Raw genomic sequence first — 25,523 nt, 5'->3', positions numbered from 1 at the left:
AAATCAAAGTGTATGTTTGACAAAAAGAGAAGGAAAGACCTAAAACACAAAAAGTTGTCTACTGATTTTATTTTAGATTTTCCTTCTCTGAAAACTGGGTTGCTGCACAGGGTTTGACAGGGGGTACCAAATCACATGAATAGACAACAGATTCTGACTTTTAAACCTAAGGGAAGCATCACAACTTTATTAGACAAAGTCAGTGAATTACATCTAAAAAAACTAAACATCACGAACACAACAAATGGCACGTATATAAACAAGTAAACAAAAGATATTTTAACACAAACCGATGTTACAGTACTGAGGGGCAAAGAACATTTTAGCAGGAATTAAGATTAAGTATGGTGTGGTAAATCCTGAACTGTTAAATGGTTTTGTAGTCTAGTCTGAAAGAGATTCTTACCCTTTAAAAATATACTGCAGGTAAAGTTCTCCTTCATGTACTGTATAAAGAAGACATACATCTAATGGCAAGGAGACACACAAAATAGACTCAATCCAGCCATTTCTGAGACCCTGATTAGCACTAATCATAAACCACCTACTGCCATGCCAGATTAATAAGTCTAGAAGGAGTTGACAACTTTTGAAAGGTGAAACAGGCCATAATGTGGAAACCCTTGATTCCTTGCCTTAAATCACATGCTGCCTGTAGGAATTTACTTCTTTTAAAACATGTGTTTGCTCAAAACAAAATCAACCTATTACCCACTACTGCTACTGTTCCAACTTCATAGACAAAAACATTACATATCAACAACTCAAAATACTTGATGGGAAAGGGGGATACAGTTGTGCCAAGAAGTCAATGAACAAAACCTATTCTACTTATGACAGCAGTTCACAATTCTTATCAAGCTCAAAATCTAGGTCCTTTCATAGACACGACAAGACACATGAGCTAGATCAAGAGAAGAGAAAACCCACCAAAATGAATAAAACAAACAAATTGAGACAGCAAAAAAAATCTTTTTGGAGCTTTTTGAATATTTTATGCATTAGTGAAAGCAGAAAGAGAAACATCAATCACTGAATTTCGCTTTTGTGGGGAGAACACAGAGATGACAGATCAGAAGTGAAACATTGAAATGAACAGTTTAGAATACAGAGCAGAGAGAAGATATGGCAAAAGAGCATCCAAAGAATTCAGAAACGATGTGCAGAACTCATCTCCATTACTGTGAACTCCGCTATTGTAATCTTTTTCTCAGGGGCACTCTCTAAAGAGATACAGATCTGTTTGACAGGGGGCTTTGGCATTATCGCTTTCTCACTGCTCTTGTTAACAAAGGGGATTCATCATCAGGCTCAGTTTTCAATTGTCCACTTTGGCTTTAGGTTGCAATTTTTTTGCTCGCAATTTATTCTCCCCCCCCAATATCAATCAATCAAGGGCATTTCAATCCTGGTGGCGCCAGTCGCTGCTCGTAAAGGAGATGCTCGCCACATCCTTTGTTCCGTTTGTGGGCGCTCAGGACTTGATATTGAGGGCACGGGCAGACCGCTCATGATGCCAGTCACGGAGCCTGGCATAGCGAGGGCTCTGGATTTCAGTAAGGAACTTTTCCCTAAAATGAGAGAAAAGAGAGAGAGAGAGAAAGAGCAGAGAAGAAGGGAGAAAAGAAAAGGCCACTAACACAGAGAAAAAATCCTGCAACAGAACTAGAGACCTTTTTAAAGCCGCAGAGGTCAAATAGCCCAGCTGTCAATCAGAAATCAAGATCTCGGGTCAACTTCTAGGATTATTTTGTAGAAGAAAAGATTTGTGGAGGGGAACTACACAGATCTGGGCATATTACGGTATATTTCATTCCTTAACCAAAAAAGGAATAACCACGAACACCTCCCTATCTACAGTTTTAGTGCCAGTTGCATTAAAAAAAAAAGTTGCTCAAAACAACTACCTCATAAAATAAGCAAACAAATGTTAGTTGTTAACTTGCCTTCCCTCACAAGATCAGTTCACACAGAGTTCACTCTGTCTTACAAAGAAGTTAGGGATTTGACCGAATCACTGAAGCAGAATTGCCAGCTTATAATTGGTAGTCCATGTGTTACGATAAAATCCAGCATGCCGAGTTCACACTGGTGCACACAATGGACTTACCTGGACTTTTTCAAGTTCTCGTCATCTGGGTCCTGCACTGAGAGAGCCAGGAGACAGGGGCTTCAGCCTCTTTCCAAGAGCACGCAACACGCAAGCCCCCTAACACTAGGGCATCCCTCTAAGATATTCTTCCCATTATAATAAAAGAGGCTGCTCATGGATGTTTGTCTCATTGTAGAGTTTAAGGGAAAAAAAATTACAACAAATGCACTTTCAAAACGTGTCCCTTTAGAGTAATGGCTGATAATACTACTAATCCTTTGCTTATATAAAAGGAACAATGCACGTAGAGCACAAGCCAGCTCTGACAAAATGATCTTGCTCATTGCCATTTTAGAGGCAAAAGCTGAAAGAAAAGATGAAACTGACTCGGGGAAGATCTAAATCAAAGGATGAGGAACAGTCGGAGGTCATAAGCCCCCTCATTACAGAGAGATAGTTATCACTGCAAGTGAAAATAAAATCTCTCACAGAAGTGGAACGCATCCACACACTTCCCGGTGAAACAAAGCAATAAAAACGTAAGCAGGCTGGGTTTTCCCCAGGCGCACCTTCACAAGTGAGAATGGTGAATGTGCCATTAACAAAACGCACCCCAACCGATCCCTTGCCCCACAAACAAGTCCAACTCAGCCCTCCGGTCTTGCGGGCTCGTCCTCTTTGACTTACTGAAGTCGGTGCCGGTGAGCTGGGCCAGGATTCTGAAGGAGCGAGACTGGGTCGTCCCAGTTCTGGGCTGCCAGTCCTGAGTGTCCTCAATCAGCCTCTTCTTGCTGGCATCATTGGCTAGGTAACAGGGCACGCTCTCAACCCTTAGGGAGTGCCTTGAGCTGGACAGCCATTAAAAGACAGCTTCTTAGTTCCTCACAGTGAACGGATACTAATCTCAGGGCACACGATGCCATGCTTAGAACCATGCTCAGGTGGCAAAGAGTCATCACTGCGTCATGACAAGGGGCTTTAAATGCAAGAGAGCTGCCATAATAAGCAGGCAACTTGTGCAAGCTTGAGAACCACCCAAACATAATGTCGGTCCATTTTCTTTACTTTCTTGCGTATTGGTGAGATAAATGCACGTGTTTAACAAAATAAGGCGAATCAGGCCTTTTTCAGTTTGGCATTGTAAGGCAAAGTATTTTATCGGTGCTCATTTTTGGATTGCCAGTCTGTGGACCCAGGAATTCCACTTGATTATAACAATGGTCTGATAGTTCATAGCCATCAAGCCTTGTCGTGCAATCAGACTCAAATCGAGAGCACAGCAGTCAAGCACACATCACCTAAAGCAAACAATTTCAAGCAGAAAAAAATAAAATTAATTGAATGCATTGCACAGCATTATGGCAGGCTTGTATATCACCAGCAAAGATATCAAATGCAATTCCAATAAAGTCAGATTTTTACTTAAAATGCACAGTATATTTCCTTTTACGGCATGAAAAATGGCCTGTTAATTTTGATTACACCCAGAAAGAATAATTAAACTGAAAGAACATTCTTCTAGGAGATGCATGGGACAGACCTGAATCCTTTTTTGTACTTTAAACAGCTGAGCCATAATTACAAGTTACTTTTGATGCATCACTGAAAATATATAAGTTCTTGCAATGCAACAGTAGAGGGTGGTATAGTTCCAGAATTAACCAGTTTGGAGATAAATCTTGTCCTGTAATGAGAAATCTCTATCATTTGTGCAGAAGTACACTATTGAAAAACGAAAAGGGCAACCCGAGCACATGAAATGATTAGTCAGTGGTCAGTTAGGAATTCTTGGGTCCCCTCCAAACCTAAGCCTTTTAAGAGACTAATAAGTTTAAATAAGCAAAATGTGTGGCATTTAGTACTGCTTATAAGCAGACCCTCTTGTAACAGAAATCATTCTATTCTCTACACTTAAAATGACACTCACTCATGTAGCGTGTATCACTTATGCGTTATGTTGGCTTTCAATATTGTTTTTTTTACTACAAGGCCAAAGCTTTATTTAATTGAGTTTCCATTAGTGACAGGATACGAATGCTCATTCCAAAACAAGAAGCGAGGTTAACCTCTATTCCGTCGGAGAATATAATCCAAATTAACTAGACAGGTTTACGAATGAGAGGAGCCCATTCAGCCTTTTAATGTTCAAAATCAAAATAATCACAATGTAAAACAGATGGTATCCACTCAAAAGACATCTAAAAGGGTTGAGAGAAGACAACATCTTAAATCAACATAAGCTTTAGTTTCAAAGGACTTGGAAGAGATTCAAAACTGGCAATTTCTCATTGTTGTATGAGCAGGCTAGTAGCTTCATTCCACATATGCCTTTATAAAGGAATCAGTTTGCCAGGAAGACCACTGAGATTCAAAGTGTGAATGAGATTTAGCCCTGAAAAAATTCTCAGTGGTGCTTAAGAGACTTAATGAACATCTCTTCTCCACATCACCAAATACCATAAATGTTTCTCTACAGGAATGTTTTAGAGCAACATTTGAAGGGGGATACAATGGAGTATTTATATCCAGATTGTTTCCAACCTGAAAACATTTACATAAAAGGAAAAAAAACAACAGATGATGACTCACATCAACACCACTCACTTCCACTGTGGAAGCTATTAATAAAAAAAAAAATCTCTTCAGTCATGTCTTTCCAATTAGCATGTCCCTGCACTAGCCTTTCACTAGACGTCTGAGCTGTGCATCACCTACTCATTTGCTTTTATATCTACATGGTTTTTGAAATTTAGAAAAAAATATGATCCTGTCCTGGACTTTCAAAAACTTTCAAGGACAAGTGAGTGTTCGTGTAACTTAACCAGTCCCTTTTAGACCTAAAAAGACTTCAAATGATCAGGCAATGCTTTGTGCAAACACCTGGAGCAATAGCTGGAACTCCAGCACCGGCCTGGAAAATTGTCATGTCGGCTTTGCATTACTTCAACTGGAACAAGGGAACCCGATTTTAAAGGGCACCCCCCTCCCGCCATCAGAGCTACTGATCGATTTCAATGTTTTCATCCCTGACAGCAAGGCACTCTCTTCTCAACCACAAACGTAAAATACAGCTGCAGCATGAGTAAGCGGAAACTCAAAATGGCCATGCCATGGTCACAGAGGAGAGTTAATTGTAGAGAACACTGTTAAAAAGCAGATGACTAGTCCGATGTGCATCTTGGATCTTACTTGGCCTCGGGGTAGATCTCTTCATAGAATATTTGTGAAGGAACAGCCACCCTATTCGTGAAGAGGTGGAGAACAGGAAGGACAGGAGAGATTAAGACAGGAAGGAAAATGAACGAAAAGAGGAATCAACACACAGGGCACACCCACAAAAATCCCAAAATGTAATCTGAGCTGGTCAGCGATTGCACAACAAATCTTTATCTAATTGATCATCTAGTATTGGTAGGTTGTTGTTTTTTTAAGCAAAATGGATCTAAATCCAAAATTGTCCTTGCATTTGTAGTTTCAATACAGTATCTGCCTTCTACAATTCCACATCAGTTACTTTGTAAGCCATCTGGGTCAGTAGCACACTGATTACACAACATCCTGCAGACTGGCTGACTGATTAGCTAGTGTAAATCATAGACATAAAATGCACTGATAAAACCTTACATGGTTGCAAACACCATGCATGGATCAGGACAAATCCAATGGGTCAAGTCATGCTTAAGCAAACATGGTAAATGATCAAAGAACCTAAACTCGAGTGACAGGGGTAAAATGGAGGTTAACTCCCCCCTCCATCACCCCTTCTCTGACTAGAAGTGACAAAGCAAAAGGAGGATGTTAGACCAGCCAGCATAACAAATTAATTTCATTTTCACTTTTACAGCAGGTGACCATCAAACAGCACTGCTAACATTCTTGCAGTAACTGCCGAAATGACAGAAAAAGCTTACTGACTTGTCATGAGACTCCAGCTGCAGGATGAGAGAGCAGAGAAAGAGAGAGGGAAAGGAATCAGTTAGGATAAAGCATAGAAGAAGAGATTTATCATTTAAACACTTCAAGAAAATTGGCAGGAGGCAAATTGCTTTTTTAATGCGCATAAAAAAAAAAACCCCAAACACCATGCTACAAGCAACATGTCTTGACATTAGTGGCAGGCTTCAGCGCTTAATCCTCAATCCTATATAGACTGGACTAGCTTTTAATTTAAATTTGATACTGAGAAGCCGTCTCGTTTACCTGTAATCTCATTTTTGCCCGTATACACCGATTTCAAAACTACCCGACTGCAATGTTATGAAAAACATGAACCCGTGAGCAAAAAAATTGCAGCGATAAAAAATTTGATTCACATTTTTTTTGACAGATGTCATAAGTGTGGCCTAGAGATGAGCTATTTTACATTCATTACATATTCTTTTTAGAAATGATCATGCAGTTGATATCTTGGTTGAGGGGAGAAAAATCTAATAAAAGGCACACAGGATGAATTGCAAGTCTGTGTACAGAAGAATAACTGGGAAGACTTGCAGGGCAGAACATTAGCTGAACACTCAATCATCCCATGAATAACTGTCTCCTCTCATTGCTTCAGTGACTCCAAACTCCTCCTGTAAATCCTTCTGAAATCGCCAAGTCACACGCAAGGGCATAATAAAACGCACATTTCTGTAAGACAGCATGTTGTGACAGTGCCAAAATTAAACTTGGAAAATCAGCTCTACCCAGGCAACCCCCTTGAAGGTACATAAACATGACACAAAGGCACCATCAAAAAGAAAAAAAAAGCTGATATGGTCTGAAGCGTTATACTTTTCTAGAAGTCAAATCCAAGTTTCGCTTTATAACTTGATTTCTTGGCCCCCATTTGTGGGACCTTAAGCAATTGGGACCTCTTGAAGCCCTCACAACTATTCCAGGAAGTTTTTCTCTACACTGTGAAAATAAATCTTGAAACTCTCTCATAAGACTTGATTCACCAACAGACAATTCTTGATTATTCCCCCAGGACCACCTGCATAGCGGTTACCAGCAACAACCGCAGTTTTACTGCATTTCCATTTTCATTTTCTGGATTCAGTATTTTGCAAAGGACCCTCCTAGCCAGTATTAAAAATCTTCTACACAAAAAAAATAAAGGCAATACAGGAGAGCTTAGGTGTCTTCTGTTAGTTGGCCCTTTGGTTCGGTTTTTACTAAAGAGACTTATCAGCCAGCCCCTGCCGATAAACCTTTAGGGCTACCTGAATTGTCACACTAGCCAGGTCTGCTACTGCCCTTGTCTATAACAATGCATCAGATGCATGTAATCAGCAATCATGCCTCTTGCGATGTTACAATACACTGAAGAGGAGACCTGATTTGCAATGGATTTAACATCAAGGATCTACACTGGATCACATGAACAAAACACCCTAATACAGTGACCAAAGTTCCTTTTTGGACATATATATATACACTTCAATCTCATTAGCAGAGTTTAAAAGGGAAAAATAAATAAGGATACAGTACATTACCTGAAGCAGAGATCAATTCTTTTTTACCAACTGCTTTATAATCAAATAAAAATTCCTTACATAGTAATAAGAGAAAACAGCTTCTTCGGCATATAAAAAAATTGTGATTAAATGTACTTTATATCTTGTTCTTTAAATCTATTTAATCGAAAATGCTTTGCAGCATCCCTTGAAAAATGTAACATTTGTTTTCAGAAATAATTTTATTAATGAGAGGCACCATATAGCCAACCATATGGTTTCATTTCTAAAAAGAAGGGATGAAAAGTCCCCTTTGTCTCAGAGATGCGAGCCCCCTTTAACTCCAGTGGTTCAGACACAGCAGCTGCATATTAAAGCACACTAAACTGGGGGGGACGTGTGAAACTTAAAAATCCTGCATGTAACCAGGCTGTCCAGACAGATTTAGCTCTGCAGAAAATTGCCCCGGTCTCTCCAAGTAAGGCTGGTGGGTAATATGGCACCCTTGGCTGCAGTAAAAGCTGCTTTGAGCACTCAGCGCATTTTGAGGGAAGGAGGGAAACTAAAAACGGCTACAGGCATAGACAAGATCTGACCCTCTTAACCCATCACTGACCACAGCCTGAACAGAGACTACAAGCACACTGCCAACCTACCAGGGCAGCAGGGCGCTGTAACTTTAAGAGCTGCCCCAACAGTGGATCCCTTTACTTGTGTGCAATCATATGACGGCACAGTAGATAAAGGAGAACTGATCTTTTCAAAGTACAAATTCTATCTGCCAAGTACCGTGAACACATACAGACGTCCCCCACACCCTCTCCAAAAAAAGTGCCCAATGACTAACGGGGACGACCAAGGGCAATCTGACCAAGCCCCCCTTGATTAACAAATAATCTTTACCACTAGAGTAACACTGCAAGAAATGATTGCACGACCACAGGGATTTGTTTCTGACAAAATAACAGGGGGAGTGTGGTGACTCTGTAGCTCAGAATCTGCGCCTGTTGCTGGAAGGTTACCGGTTCGTATCCCCGGGGCTGGCAGAGGAATCCTACTCCGTTGGGCCCCTGAGCAAAGCCCTTCACCCCAACTGCTCCAGGGGTGCTGTATAAATGGCTGGCCCTGCACTCTGACATCCAGCTTCTCTCCCTATCTGTGTGTCTCATGGAGAGCAAGTTGGGGTGAAACTTGCTCTCCATGAGACACGGTGCGAAATTCAACAAATTGTATATGGCCAATAAAGTGATCTTATCTTATAATTACTAATTGTCAAAATAAATTCAATTTTTTTATACTTTTTTCTAAAACAAAGTTTATTTTAGGTGCTGATCATTCATGACCATGGTACACTTGAGTGATTCAAACTGTTGCACTAAATGTCCTTTGATGGGGAACCAAAATCTATTGAATGTCCTGGTGAAACATTGAGAAAATAAAATACACCCACAAGGGATCAAGAGAACAATAGTTTAGCCATTGGCTTGCTGGAGGCTGGATTAAGTGAGCATGGCGTCGGTCACTTGCTGTCTCAGATGAGGTGCAAGACAGCTGGTGTGAGACCGACGTCAGTCAGTCCAAGATTGATCACAATCTGGAAGATCAAGAGGTCATGACTCCTCTCCAAGGAGGGCGGAGAGGATGATGGTCTGGGCAGGAGTCCATCTTCTTCAGAACTCAACTCAGTGCTTGATAAAGACCTAACTGCAAGGCAATACATTGATCAACCTCAGGGACATCCCTTCCTGGGGGCTCAACCTGAGCAAGACCACACTCCAGCAGGACAACACCTGTAAGAACCACATGATCCCCATCGAACTTTCGTGGGATGGTTCTGGAGGACGACATGTGACACCTAGGGCTCAGAAACCAGTGAGCACAACCCAAGAGGAAAAGGACACAATCCCACACAACAGCATCCAACGCAAAATGCGTCACAGATGTACAGTCTGTATTGCTACCAGCAGCGCCCACACACCCTGCTAGACACTTCACAGTAAACCTCCTGCTGATGACCAAAATATTCATCAGTGTAATTAATTTACTTATGTCACAGTGCAATACTGTACCATTTTAAATGAGCAGGCTATAAAAATAGTAACTTCCTTCAGAACTTTGTGAATGTGTTGCAGTGAAAAGTGACATTCTATATATTATGAAAGTTAAAAATGTATCTTCTTCGGACTACAAACCCAAGGTTCAGGCCTTTAAATCCAACCATTCACCATAGCATACAAGATGGTCCACAGGTCATCAAATCACAATCAAGCAGTTTTTTTCCCCTCTTTTCACAATTATAAAATTAACGCTTAACATCTATCCATACAGTATCTAAAAAATATTATGGAAGGCCTTATAAACCACTTGATGAAACATGTAAAAGTTCAATACCTATTTATGACATCTACACGTTTTCATTGGTCATAGAGGAACATACAATCCACTTTGAATTAATTCCATCAAATCACATAAACCACATGTAAATAGTAGAAATAAACAAGAATACAAAACCCAAAAAAATTGGCAACCAAAATGCCTGAATAGGCACCAGTCAGATGAAATTTCAGTTTTGCCCAACATGGCATTTCATACTTTCCCAGAAAACAACAAATGCTCTCCACGTCTCCAGTTTTCAAGGCCATTCCGAAACAGCACTACTAGGTTGAGGTTTAAAGTCACCTACCCATTGTGTTGCTGCAGCACGTTAGCTGGGGCATTAAATTTCGGCGCGGTGGGAACGTATGTCACTGGTTTCGTCACAGGCCCCAAGTTTGTATCGTCAGAGCCGGAGATGAACGGCCGAGGCATCTTGTTTAAAGACATGCTGGGAGCAAACGAGTACTTTGGCTGACTGGAGGCAGAAGCAAGCAACTCCTGAATAAAAACAAAACATACAGCAAAACCCACAATGCCATGCAGTTAGAGAATAATTATCTGGCAGTGTGCCCCAGATGCATAGACACCTGTTAAATTCACTCCTTTTTTGCTCACAGCGAGAAAAGAAGATTTTCTACACAGGCCATCTTTGTACCAAAGAATAATTATTGGAATGGTTGCAGATTGTTATGTATCTCAGTGTAAATGAAAGTATAGTTGTTTAACACTCAAAGCACGATAGAAAGATGTTTACATTCTAAAGATTTAAGTATGATGGTGCTACTTTCAACAATCAAATATTTTGCAGGCTGCACAAATTATTGCATTCACGATCTCTGAAAAAAGGAGAGGGAGGTGCTTACAGCCTAGAAGTTAGCAGGTGCAACAAAAAATTCTACTTTAATACTTCTGTGGATATTTACTGGAAAACCAATGTTTTGATCATTCAAAAATGCCTATTCTCAGACGTTCCAGACGCACAGAAAATGTAATTTCCGATTTTCAAATAATTACGAGACTGAAAATGAAAACAAGTAAAACAATGCAGCTTGTAGCAGAAAAGAGCCACAAGATGGCAGCCCTGCATACCTTTTGAAACTCCAATAGTTGCCATGGAAATTGAATTGAAGGAATTGAAGGAATAGAAGTTTCCTATTTTAATGGCTAAATGCATGCTTTATCACATCTCAGTCTTGACATTACATCCTGACCAGGAGTTCACTTTCCAACAGGTTTTACAGTGGTGTGTCATCTGGGACAGCCTGCACATTTAAGACACTCAGAACCATACTTCACATCACACCAGGACTAGTGGGATATCAATAGGATTAATAGGACGGCACTAACAAATTATCCAGTCATCACATTTGCAGCTGAACAAATAGTGAATAACGCTTCAGCAAAATGAGGGATGCGTCAGAAAGGGAAGTAGCTTCATGCAAGCTCCAGTCTTGAGATTTTCACTGCTCAGATGCCACCATCTTAGGGTAGGATCACTGACAGTCCTGGCACAGGGTAAGTGTGAACAGGGCTTCCCAGTCATGTGGTGTTTCAACAGGACAATCCTGGGTTCATTTACCAAGTCGGAACATCAAGTATCAGAAAACGAAGCTAACTTTCCTCCTGTTGAGATTTTAATTGCTAATATTGAATCTAATAGCCCAGCTACAGTATCTCCAGTCATAACAAGGGCTTTGCTGGCTATTTCATATTGATGTTAATTCAAATTAAAATGTCATATTATATAGTAAATACTGTTATAAACTCACAGGATATTTGCTGGGGTTTGGCATTCCTAAATTTGAGTCTTTAAGAAGGATTGTTTTATTCTGAAATACTTTGCAGGTAGGGACTTACTGCATAAGCTACAGATGACCTTGGTTCCTTCACATCATTTTCACTGTAGTAATCTACATAATTGAGTGTATTTACAATTTAGGTGGCATCCACACATTATTCACACTTTGTTCAAATACCACTAATGCAGTAAATATAAATCTTACCTTCCGTTCTGATCCAGCAGGGTGGAAAGCTCTGAAAGAAAAAATAATTTACGTTATCGTATACTGCAGACGCTAGTTTACTAGCGAGGTTACCGAGCAAATAAATATTTTTAATGGCCTCCCTGATCTTCTTCTGACCTGAATACAATAACTGTTTAGAATTAGATCCTTTCTTATATATAGATATGTGTAACAGTGATATATTTAACAGTGCACTGAAATCCATTTTCCCCCAGTTGAAAATCATAAGTTAAGGCTATAATTATGGAAATTTAAAAGGGTTGTAAAGGTTTTACAGCTTTTTAGACAGGGTAGAAAAAATTCATGGAACTAAGAAAATTTGTTATTTATGTTGGCTTATGCGTTTTCCCTCAAGCAAAGAAGTAATTTTTTTTAACTTTGACCTTCCCAAAAATTACAAAAACATTGTATTATTTTCTAAAGGAAACGTTAAGGATTAGTCGGATTTCCGATGGGTGGTCGAGTTATAGGTTTCATTTAAATTCCATGTTCCAATATTTAAGACCTACTAAAATTATGATGGCACCAAATTTTAAGGCTCCAAAAGCATTTATAAAAAACGTATTTCATGTCTACTGTAATAACTAATTATAAAACCCGTAAATCCAAAATGCAGACAGAAATGCCAACACGTTCTCTTGTTCAATGTGCTCTATAGTGTGGCTGCTTTCAGACTCCCGCACAAACATTTCCAACCAGGCAACTAAATGATTCAGCTTAAACCAAACTAAATCAAGAGATAACCTGGTGTGAAAAACCATGACATTAGATGGAAACAAAATATCCAAGGACCAATGCAATTGACATGATACACAGTTTAATTTATATACATAGCAGCCTCTAAGGTTGGTGCGGAAATAGCAGCACTTTGTAACATGACCCCAGCCATCAGTGTGTTCAGAGCTGTTTGCAAATACCAGAGCATGTAACAAATGTAGCCTCCATTCACATTACCAGCGCTCCCACTGGGACATTAAATTGAATTGCATTTTACCTTCTGGCTTCGTAAAACATGATTACAAATGAGTAAATGGGGAAAAAAAAACGTTCCATTAAATGAAGAAACAAATAACTAAAGAAAAATGCCGGCACAACAAAGCAGGGGGCTCCTGAAATGCTATAAGTATGATGTTTCTTCGATTGGACAACATTAATCAGAAACAGTCAGAAAGCATTAGTAATTTGGACAGATCAAGAACCACAAAGAATAAAATGCAAAGCATCTGGTATTTTAATCCATAAGTCTACATACAAGTTAAGCTATTATAGTCATAATACTATGTTGCCCCATATGAAATACATGTTTTCAAAAAAGCACAGAAAAAAAAAGAGTACATTCTGTAGATATCGTGGTACTCACTGATTGGCATCACAGACGGAACTGCAGATCAACATTTCCATATGCAAAATATATAAATTTGCCTAAACTGTAAGGATTATTTGCATGCAATGTGTAGACAATCAAGAATCAGAATTTGATAAATAGAAAATTTACATTAACCCTGCCAAAACAAGACTTATTTCTTTCTGACCCACAGAAACTGTGAACTCTGAAACTGTTAGTGGCATGCTACAGTGTCCTCATCTTCATTTTTCCAACCCATATGGTGACCCCTTCATTCTGGTCACCGATGACCAAGTAAGCAGCTGGTAACAATTTTTAAATTTCTTGATCTGTATTCAAGTAATACTCAACAACCACAGAAGAAAATATTTTCTGTGATGAACATCTTGAAGCAATTCGAATGCACACGTACAGGGATCATTCAGAAGAAACATTCGATAGCTATGGTAGGAAGCCAAAGCTTTCTGGGCTTGTCAGACAGTCGGAGAAGGTCACAAACAAAACATCATCTAGGTCAGGGTGGAGATATCGCTACACCATGTTCTGAAGTCAGGGCTGCAGAGAGAGGCTTGTATAAATCAAATTAGTGTAATGGAACAAACAGGATTAAAGCCATCTTGCAAGCATGAGGTGTGTGTGTGTGTGTTTGAGGGTGGAGGAGTTAACATATTAAATGTGGAAAATACAGGAACAGTTCTGCATGGTGACCTAAAGCAAAACCCACCAGAAAATCAAGATACAAGCTACGCAAAAAAAAACATCCCAAAACTGGGCCGTTAAGGTCCCCATGATCTGTAACCTGAATTGTTCTTGGTTAAATGTTTAGATTTTTTCTTCCCTACATTTGAGAGTTAAAGAAAATGCAGCACTTATTCTTTGCAGTTTTAGCACCCTCACAGAACAAGAAATGAACTGAATTAACCGGCATAATACAAAAAAAGTCAATAAATATTTCGACTTGTTCTCCTGCTCTGTATAAAAGCTACTGAGCTTTTATACAGCTCAGTTCAAATTCCATTTTTTCTTTCAGACATCATTTAAGGAAAATGGTACTTGAATGTATCATAAGCCACTAAGCCTTTGCATTCTTAAGCCAACAGCAAAAGCACGTCTGGGTGGCAGTTTTCTGTACAAACCCAGCTTGTGAACCCTGTGATAGGCCATTCCTTCCTGTATCACTCGTCATGATGGTTGGAATGGTTGTTATCTTGCGGGGGTGTTGCGGCCACTCGAGTTATCAGTCCAAACCTAGTTCCCCATGTGCCCGATTTGACAGCTAAGCAAGACTCCAACACTATGCATATGGTAGCCAGCGGGTTATAAACAGGAAACAGACAACGGGCTATTCTTCCTGCAACAAGCTGAAATAACTCTCTAGTTATCTCCCTTCACAATGCTGAGAGGTTAATATCTACATGTGTCGACAATAAGACAGGGAAATGCACTGTGGTAGCAGGGCCGCAGTCCTGCAAGTCAAGGCTAGAAGTACAGTTCAGCAACAGAAACCCTGATGTGCTCAAGTGACTATTCTATAAGAGGAGATAATGGAAAGGTAAAAAGTACAGAGAAACGTGTTGAAAGAGTGTTGTTCTACGACAATTTATCAATGCTTTCTAAAGCCAATGAAAACCAAGAATGGGCTTTTAACGAAGGAGAAGAGAAACAGAAAGGGTCTGAATGCTCTGACAAACTTAAAAGTCTATACAGTATGCGCACATAATTAGGGAGGCAGAATAATGGAGCTGTAAATTGGTAAAGAAGGAACAAAACTCCAGATGAAAACAGGTAATAACAGGTCTTGTTGCAGGTCTGCAAGAGTGTAAACAGAGGGCTGTAAATTTAAGAATGAAGACAAATACAAGAATTCAGTGCAGGGGTAGCACCCAGACTCTACAGTCAAAAGGAACAGATGGGAAAACCACAAGCAAAGGCAACATTTCAGAATATTCACAAATATTTTACAGATGGTATTAAATGTTATCCAAAACTATAACTTCTGATGCCATTTTTTGTTAAATCTAAAAATAAAGTACACCATTAGTAGTGTACAGCCATTAAAGTGAATACAGGTATATTTCTTCTAATAAAGCCTAAGTTTTACGCCAAAGGTTGTTGCCCTTAGCCTTGCATTTTGCTATTCAAGTACCAGTTGAGTTTTCATAAGTCCTATTTAGGAAACAGAAGATATCTTCTCAAATCACCCTATCCATAATCAGGCAACAGCTCAATTTCTACTGTCGGCAAGAAATCAAAATAATTTGAGAGAACTGTATAGTAGGTCTTTTATACTGTATATTAATTTTGACGGATGAAATAAGTTTTGATTAATAAATCACACTACATTAGCGGAACTGAGTATTTTCCTCCTCATGAAAATCGCCTATTTGAAGATAAGGAAGAAGGCTTTCGACAAGCATTTGCTTATTACTTCCTCTTTAAGAAACCAAGGAGGTAAGAAAAAACACACGACTCTGCTAATTTAAAAGCATCTCACTGTCATCACAAAGATCTTTGCCAGCAATCAAACATTCAATCAGAAAAGGAATAACTTCAAAATATATACCATGCTTTTCATGAGGCATGACATTTTCATTTTCATGAGAATTGTGCTGTACTTGGCCTACGAAGACAGAAATATGAGACTGTTCTACCTACATCAGGAAAGACCATGCTACAGTCCGAACAGTATGTTGCTTTTTGTTATATAGACCACTGGCAAAAAAATCAGGGTTTTGATGACTGAACCCAAGTGACAGTTAGTTACTGAAACACAGTTGGAATGAAGGGTAAAACGAAGGTAAGAAAAGAAATGTTAAGACTTTTGTTAAGAGGCTATTAAAGCCGGAGTTGAGAAAGCCATACCCATCTGGAGAAGACTTGTACAGATTCATTTTTCATTTCTTCTGTAAAAGCTTGGTTATCCTCCAGAAAAAGCTATCCTGCCAAAAATAATAACCCTATTCCATCTTTAAGAAGCAATTACTCATGATTACCCTCAGGAAGGTCACAAATATAAAAATGAAGCAATTTGCTTATGTAGGAATGGACTGTGGAAAAACGCCAACAAGTGTAAGGACAATAGAGGAAAGACACATGAAAGCATTTGGGATGCTGCAGGAAATGTCCCTGGAGGAAATTATAAAGTGCTGGGTTTTCCTGAAAAAGCCTTCAATTCTCCTAAAGACACAGCACTCTTGAGATCTCTGGTGCTGAAGTCAACATTCTATAAAACCACCAGAATCCTGCCTCCATCACAAAAAAAAGAAAGAGCTTTATTTTTCCCCAAAAGCATCATGTTCATCTTATGGGAGCATGTAAAATGCAACTCTTGAGAAACCTTGAAGTTTAAGGGAAGCCAGGAGAAGAAATTATGTCCTGAACATATCAGCAGTGTCCCAGGCCTCCTGTCTAAAAGTCATCAAATTGTTCAAACTCGCAGGACCATTATGGTTTGTCAGCCTCTCCTAACTCCCCATTGGTACTGCCTCTGTACCATGTCTGCCCTATAACCAGAACTAGTCACAGGGGAGAGAGAGGCACTAAAGCTATGCAAATGCATGGAGAACATGTGCCCCTAAGTCTGACACGAACCCAAGGCCAGAATCGAACCCAGGACTCAAGGGCAGTGAAGCACTAGCATTATCCACCATATTACAGCATTTACACAAGTTTTCCGAGGGTCAGTTTTTTTGTTTTTTTGTTTTTTTTACACTGTTAGGTCTCAGTGCCACAGACAATTCTTTTGCAAGCAGGCGTCTTGTACAAACAAATTAGGCTTGAACTGAAGAGTGATGAGTGGCTTGTTTAGTTTCCTTCCCCACCTCCGAGCAGATAACCCCTGCCCATTCAAATGCTCAGCTTTAGGAAGAATATGGAAGAAGTTCATAAAAAGAAAACTCTTGCTCCCCAATCCATTCCAAAAACGTAAAGTATCCTCTTGACTTTAAAAGAAGAGGCAAGCCTTCATTTCATCCATTTGAAGTACTGCTCTTAAGATTTCACTGCCAGTAACCCAACAGGAATTCAACTCAATTACATTGCAACTCACTTCTATTCTGAGTATTCTAAGAAGTCAAGTGCTGGCTAAAAACTATCCAAGATCTAACTGATCCAATGGACTACTGTTCAGAGTATCTGTCCTAATTTATGTTGTGGCTGCCTGATAACCCATTGAGATGGACCTTCCCATCATTAAGCCACTTATCAGAATAGCTACAAATACACAATAATTGCTTAAATGCATCATTACAGTGGAATATCGACAGCTCCAGAAGTGAGTGAGTATTTAATTCCCTGGCATTTCAGATTCTATCTCTAAAAAAAAAACAAAATCTACCCAAAACTGGACTGTAGGACTGTAAAATAATACCTGCATCCACTCACTATTGGCGACAGCCACTCATTAAGTTAATCTGGAGGAGCCTACAGTGGAAGCATAGTGTCCAAGGCAGGACCAGGAACACAACTGCTTTCTAACCAGATGGACCTTTGATGCTCTACCAACAGAGACTGGAGCAATTTAAAAACAAACTGTCTAACCTACAGGGCAAATCTTTGGGATATGGGAGGAAAGTACAAATTATCCACAAAAGCCACAACAAACTCCATACAGACAGAAGCCTGAGGCTCAGATCGAATCCAGGGCCCTAAAGCAGGGATGTAGCTGCACTAATTGGCATACCACCGATTGCTAGCCATATCCCTTCTGTCTGATGTCCATTTCATCCACAGGTCCAGCACAATCAGTAAATTAGAATCAACAAAAGATGGAAAGAGTCGGCACTAGCAATGCATGAGCTGTATCAAAACTCCTAAATGAGGTAAGGAGATTGTCGAGACACCCCTGTCAATTTCGCAATTCTTATTGAAAACACTCTCAGACGGATTATGACTCAATCAGATTACATCACATTTTTCTTGAATCCCAAGAAAACAGGACTGCACTACAGTGTTGTTCTTCCAGCCAGCCACATGAGAATGCACCACTCAGAACTCTATAAATACTTTAAGTGAAAGATTTAAAGTAAACTGCGCCATAAAGCAAATCAGGAAAGATCAATATTTCAAGCTGCGCTGGCAGGGAAGCACCACCTTGACTACAGCATGGTATTTGCTTTCATCTGTCTTTATAAAGGTCTGCTGGCTGTACAAATTTAAAAGCTGTCAAAGATACAAACAGACTTGTAAAATAATTCCTTCATAAACTACGAGGCTGTCACAAGCTTGCAGGCAAGTAAACATTTATATAGGCATTTACTGGGGGAAATTTTACAGGTATGCAAGGATAATAGGATACATGTCAAGGGATCAAGAAAGGAAACTCAGTAAAACTTGAGTTTCTCTAAACAGCAAAAATAAGAAAAATTGAATCCAAAGTGAATGCCATTATATTGAATCGATTTTCTCCCTTCTTGTATTTACACACACACACACACACCTCTATTTCTATATTATTGTGGGACCTTCCCACTCCCCTTAATTCCATTTTATTTACTCTTCCCGACGGAATAAAACAGAACTCCATACAGGGTGCAAATGGAATCAAAATAAAAAAAGTGCTTCTAGTTACAGGAGATGATGCAGTGTGGTTGATAAAAAGGTCATTTAAATAGTGGAGAGGTTGCAGGTTTTTAAGTTAGTATCTGGGTGGGACCAGATTTGGAAATGTCAGCCCCGCATTGATCATAATACAGTCCCCAAAGCACCACTACACACAAATGCAAATTACTGTTTCATTATTAAGATCGTAAACCACAATATATTGTTGTACTAGGGCAGGATTTTTAACAGACTTCTGAACTGAAAGACAATGAGGCTTTAGAATCATCTCATGTGGCCACATTTTTAACCTTGAAGACTGGGGGCAAAGAGTCTTAGTGAGGTATTACAAAGAATTTGGGGTAACAAACGTTTTCATGTTAGACCACAGGGCATGCCTTTCTCCCTACTCCGCTCATCCGAGAAAGGGCTTCCTTCAGGAGCCTGCCTGCTAACAAAGCCCATATGGGACAGTTGAAATAACTGTCCATCCCCCTCAAATAGTTTTTGTTATAGATGTCTAGTCTTGCCAAAACGAAAGCCAGCAAATTAAACCCCCAGCAGTTTCTACATTTCTCATTTCTGGCTCAAATGTGATGTTATGACAGTCAAAGAAATGTTACCATTCAATTCCCCAAACTTACAGTCCCATTCATCCATCTGCCCGTCCGCAGTACCCATCTCCCAAGAAGCTCGAACCTCTTTTTTTATACTAAAGGATTTTAGACTTATGACCCTGCATGTCAGACGAGAGGAGAGTTGAGAGGAGGGTGACACGAAGCCGTTGAGTCCAGTACCTGCTCAGAGAAAGCGTGAGAGTGTCCCCAGCAGCTCTGATCTTGTTCTGCGCCTCCACATGGGTCATTTCCTCAGCGTTGGCGTGGTCAATGGAAACCACCCAGTCTCCGGGCCCGACACCTGCCTGGGCAGCCTTCCCCCCAGGAGTCAGCTGTCAAACAAAACAAAGAGCTTGTGAGGAGCCCGCGTGCACATGGGACCCTTCCAACAGGTTTCAACTCCCCTTACTGCTTGATGGTTTACTTTTCTTCTGGGAGACAATTCCAGCACCTGCTTAAAGGGGAACTGCAACGCTATTTTATATTTTGGGGTTAGAAAGAATCAGCGCCGATGAGTGCATTTCCAACCCCAACGAAAGTAGAATGTACACAGGAATGTGTAAAACCTCCAATTTAAATCACAAAATGGACAGAATTTCCAGATTCCACAGTGACACTCTCCGATTCAGAACAAGGCAACCAAACATCCGGTGATATTTACATTAGTCATTACAGTGACTAGTGAGCAGGAAGGGCCACATCAATTTATGCAAACTCTCGCTCTCGTCCGTAGTGAGACCGGAGGTTTGTGACAGCATGGTGACTATACAGTACTTTCACAATTTTTACAAAATCGGAATTAAATTGGGACTGCAGTTCCCCTTTAAGATGGCTGCTTCTCAATCCAGTTCTTACAAGGTACGTTATAGCAGGCGTTCTAGGTCTCTTTGAATAAAATCCCTGTTGCTGATATTCCACCCAAGAGCCCAGATACTTTACAACAATTGCTCCAGCCCACTCTACCGTAAAATGGGTAGCAGCAATTAACTGAATCAGGTTCACTTTTCTCAAAAAGTCTTAAGGTACTGGCAAATTTGAAGACCCAGATAACATTCTGGACCTGGAATGGGAGCGTTTGAATGTCAAACCGGCAAAATTATTGCACAACTTATATTAAGAACTTGATACAATAAAAAATAAGAAAGAGCTTATTAGGAGTGACAGAGCTGGAAGGAGCCCTTACAGAAAAAAGCTTGCCAGCTTCGCTTTACTGAATTTTATCCCTCAAGCAATTTTTACCACTGTTGAAAAGGCTTTCCACCACCTAATTTAACATGTACAGGATGCAAAAGTATCACTGCCTCCCCAAAAATTCTTTAATTTTCCACAAATAACTCTGAATACAGGATAGACACTAAATATCTGAATCAAGCACTGCATGATATACTTGTACTTATGGCCTCATTTCTCTAAAACGGCTCTTGCAGACGTATTCGGCCAAGACGGCCCACTTTGTTCATTTCAATATAGCAGGATGTGGTGCATATGGTGAACCCATAAATCACTTCATTTAATTCACATTTTACCTCAGACTTAAATCCATATGATTCAGTGATGTCTTGGCTTGGATTAGCTTCAATAATCTCTCTACAATTGCCAACTGCTCACCTGATGCCATTTCCCCACTGTCCTCCAGACAGCCAGCCACCTCCAGACCAAGTTACTGTAATCTGAACAATTGCTCGGTTTTACAGAACTCTGTGTCATCTTTTAACAGACCATTACTGCTGGCTGTGTTTTTGGAGATGTCTTTCCAGTCAGTGGTTTTGAAAACAAATTGCTTTTGGTGTCGTTTCTGCTCTCCAGCACGAGGCAGATGCCCTGTGGCATTCGTTTGCTCCCTGGCAGGTGTATGAAGACAAAGTACCTCGCTGCGGACGCTAAATATAAGTTCCATTATTTCCCCATTAATGCTGTCCTCTGCTCAGGTCACTTCCAACACTGGTGTGCACTACCTTTCATGCCGTCTACAGACCAGGGCAAAAAAAAAAATTATGGAAGACCAGGTGTTTTTAAGACAGGCAGATCAGAGAATCAAAACATGCTTTTGGGAAACTCTCAGGAGAAAATGAAAATGCACAGCAACAATGGAACATGAAAACATGATTTATAAAAAGAGAATAAATAAGGAGAAGCTATTTGGTTGACATTTGTTGCAACAAGTGACCTTCATCCCTTTTCTTGTGATACTGTATGCATCATTTTCATTTTTGAATGGGTTACCCGTTTACACAGCGAGCTGAACGTTAAGGCCTGAATTGCTGACACCTCACCCCATTCCAATCCAACTGGGATGGTCAGCTTAACGGTCAGGCATAATAACATGAATGGCTTCTTAGTAGCCAAACGCATGTTTGGTACAGTATTAAGTGTTGTACTTGATAAATACAAATTCATAGACTATTACAGTACAAACACCCAAGCATATTACAAGCAGTAAAAGAGGTCTTTTTTAATTACATCTCACCTAAACTTCAGAGTCGGCAAGTGATAACTTATTTGAATCTAAAAAAAAAAAAACTCCAGATGGTTAATTATAATCTTCGTCTTTCACTAACACAGAGCCTGGCTGTGCTTCCCCCCCAGTCTGAAGATGTCAATACGTGCTCACAAAGGTTTAATAAACTTCCATTGGAAGCCACGAGAGACCACCGATGTGTCAAAAACTCCAATATCCTTAAAACACTGGAGTTTCAAACAGCCTGCTATGTATTCCAGCATCTGGTCTGCAAACCGTAGAGTTTGATTAATGCAAAGTAAATCCACTCATCTGACTTATCAATATGTTTCAGACCTGGCTTGCTTCCAGACATCCACAATGTAAATTTTCTACATATTTAATTTAGGTTTAGAAAAAGGAGAAACTGGCCCGGTCTTCAAATAAATCTGCCATGTTTTTTTACAGGAAAACAAAGCCAAAACCCTTTGGAAAAAAATGCATGTACATGTTTAAAATAACAGAACATTCTATTTAATTATTCCTTAAATATACACCTATATATCATATAATACACTTAACAATTCAGTTGGACACCACTATGTGGTTTTCAGATAAGTGCAGTTGTGCGTCGTACTATTAACAGCCCCTCAGGACTGGTTCAATGTACTGAGATAAAGAGAGCCTGTCAGTTCTGTAATGCTGAAATATAATCCAGATAGTAATCGGAAATATATTACTAAGAAACGAAAATCTGCACAATTGGGGGCCAGAAACATTAGTAAAATTGTACGATGTACAATTCAGTGTGACTCGCCTACACAAACTCTAATCTAAAGGTAGCAGGCTTAGTAATATGAGAGCCTTTTTCTATAAAAATGATCAGACGTAACGTATACACAGTTCCAGAGATCTGTTTAATCCTTTTACCATTGTAAGGTACACATGTAAGTGTGTAGATTGCAATGCGGTACGGCGGTGAAGGTTCTGAGCTTTTAACTGGTAGGCTGTGGTTTCACATCTCGTGGGCAAGCATCTTGAGCAAGGTATTTTACTCCATTGGCTCCAGTAAAAATGTAGGGCTCAGTAAATTTATAACGTGTGTTTTATTTAATTAAAGAAAACGTGAAGCTGACCAATGTTTTACAGAGCTAAATGGGTACAGTGCCTTAGCAATTTGGTCTTCTTAAGGCAAAAATCAAAGAAGCAATTACCCCTTTTTTATAGCCCTAAAGTTTCTTAAACCATTTTGGAGAAAAAGAGTTCAATCCTACAGGGGTCTGTGCCAGACTGAGTGGTGGAAACTGTGCTGAGGGTGGAGGGAGAGAATGCTCTGAGCAGCAGTCACACTCCCACCCCAATCTCTGAAATCCAGGCTCCTCACCATGCGGTGATGTCAGCTCCAGAGTTCTGTGGCAAACCACTGATGTGACCTCAGGCTTTATAACCAAAAAGGGGCATGGTGTTTCACTTCCCCTCAGACATGAGCTCACTAAGGCTCCAGGACCGCACACCCCTGGAGGGGCCGTGAGAGCTGGGATAAGTCAAGAACCTCAAATCCTGTTCCTGCACCACCGGAGTCCAACCCTGTAGAGGTTAATCAACAAACGCCAGTGCTGTTCTCATTCATCAGCAAGATACAGTACTCACAGCAGCTAGTGAAGGTCAAAGAAAAGAAATAAAAACTGACCTTGGCAATAAAGACAGGACAACACGGAGCTGGCGTCTAGTTGTTTTTGTAAAGCAATTGCATCACTGTGCTTGGATGACAAGGAGAGGTAAAATTGTGCTTTCATTAAGGCAATGAAGTTATTCCAACACGTATTGGAAACTAACCTGTTCTAACAGGTTCAAACTATCACCACATAGCGCATGGAGGCAGTTCACATTCTGCTTCTTTGCAAATTGCTTGGTTTCCATCAGTTAAAAGGCCAAAAGCAAGACCGCTTTTCTGTCCAAGACATTTTAAGCCCCTGTTGTTTTACTGCACTTTGTTTTCTTTGACCACGATATTTACAGCAGCCTTCAGTAATAAGTCACTTTTACAGTTGGTGGTTTTGAAATAGCTTTTTCCTCTTTCTTAATGTGTCGAAATGAATGACTGACAAGAAAACCACTGTTCTACTGGCTACTGCTAACACAGACAAAACAAACAAATAGTAAAAAAAAAAAACACTACAGACAATTTTGTACGAAGAGATGGTTTCCTTTATCTGTGCTGTGCAGGGAAGCAGACTTCTCTTCAATTTATTTTTGCTTCAGATCATCTTTTCTTCCTTGCAGATGAAAACATTAACTGTGGCCAGTGCAGCAGAGTGAACTAATGACTTGTATCTCCTGCAGGCACCTTGCTGCAGATTCAATTCATTTATTTTCCTTCAGATTATGGACAGATTGTTTAGGTTTGCCAATGCTTGACCAATGACTTCCAGTTTCGTAAACCAGATATCGTAACAGACACTGAACATAATTTGGGTTTTTGTATTTTTTCCATTAGGGTAAAGTGAAATTAAGTATGGGGCTAAATATTTATAAATGTTTCTTTTTGCATTTCTTTTCTATTAATGGCATTAATAGTTATTAACAGCCATAGCTCTCTACAGTACTTAAACATATGTAAAGATAATATTCTAATGTAACACTTTCTACTGGACACTTCCAGTGTTTTTATGTTAAATCATGTGGGGAATAAACAAACTTGTACCAATAGAATGCAGAAAACAAAAAGGGAGCATTTTACATACAGTAGGGCTATTTTATCTGCTATATAGGATCACAAGGCTTCTGTTTCTAAGCCTTACCATGTAGCTCTATTTAAAGATTAGGAGTCCCACAAGCATTTGAATATAACATGAACATTGTGCAATATACAGGCCCTAAATATACTCTCTAGAGCCAGAATGTTAACCTAAAGCAAGCCTGCTTTATTTCCATACTTTCAGCAGATTTTATTGGTTAAAAAAAAAAAGATTCCAGCTCCAGAGAGGCTGGTCTATAAAGCGCGTTTCTATCTAGACTGCGCCAAGCTCACGCAAAGCCAAGAACCTCCAGAATAGACATACTCTTCAGGATTTCACTGGGATTTTACCTCCACTTCATTTCCTGGATTTGCAGCGTAGTCTAAACGGTCAATCCCAAGGATCAGACTCACCTCAGGCACTCGGTTCAAATAAACATCAAACCCCCTCCTCAAAGACTTTGAACATTCCTCCCGGGGAGGAGTGATGTAACCGTAACAGGCTTATTTTAACCTAGGAGCCACAGTACAGCTGCATCTTGTGTTGTACTTTTATAATGTGTTGTACAACCGAAACCAAATGCTGCAAGCTGAATTCTACTCTCATTACCATTAAACTGATTGATCGCGAGCCACCGTAGTTGAATACATTAATGCATTCCTAACTGGTTATGCCAGCCTATCAAAGCAACAGAAGCCATATCTGGTCAGATGAATCACAGTCTGCTTCCCAAAATTCCAGTGAATTAGTAAGCAACTGGGCTGATGGACATGCATATTTGACCTAAACGTCTTATTGAATATACACGGAGTGCAGTTTTAAATGAGAAAATAGCTGCCAACTAACTTAAGGAGATAAATAACAGAGGATTTCAGCTCTAGTCTTCCATTACAGCAGATATTAAACACCAAATGGTGC

At 39.8% G+C, this 25,523-nt stretch overlaps 1 protein-coding gene across 5 annotated transcripts in view; it reads right to left on the bottom strand.

The window, feature by feature from the left end:
• Nucleotides 1-25,523, bottom strand: part of pdlim7 (PDZ and LIM domain 7) — a 51,648-nt gene that overhangs the window by 10,888 nt on the left and 15,237 nt on the right. For 4 of the 5 annotated variants that reach the window (XM_088604635.1, XM_088604632.1, XM_088604636.1 and 1 more), the window contains exons 3-5: nt 19,611-19,762; nt 11,910-11,940; nt 10,214-10,404 (exon numbers count right to left, since the gene is read on the bottom strand). In XM_088604635.1, coding sequence (XP_088460761.1) covers nt 10,214-10,404; nt 11,910-11,940; nt 19,611-19,762 — 374 coding nt within the window. Of the gene's footprint in view, nt 1-158; nt 1,572-2,110; nt 2,148-2,779; nt 2,941-5,281; nt 5,333-6,007; nt 6,025-10,213; nt 10,405-11,909; nt 11,941-19,610; nt 19,763-25,523 lie in introns of those variants that run through there. The other variant, XM_088604637.1, reaches the window with a different exon arrangement.

The sequence above is a fragment of the Lepisosteus platostomus genome, chromosome 13 (genome assembly GCF_059453375.1).
Source record: "Lepisosteus platostomus isolate fLepPlt1 chromosome 13, fLepPlt1.hap1, whole genome shotgun sequence".
Taxonomy (NCBI): domain Eukaryota; kingdom Metazoa; phylum Chordata; class Actinopteri; order Semionotiformes; family Lepisosteidae; genus Lepisosteus; species Lepisosteus platostomus.
This window is presented reverse-complemented; position numbering and strand designations above follow the sequence as displayed.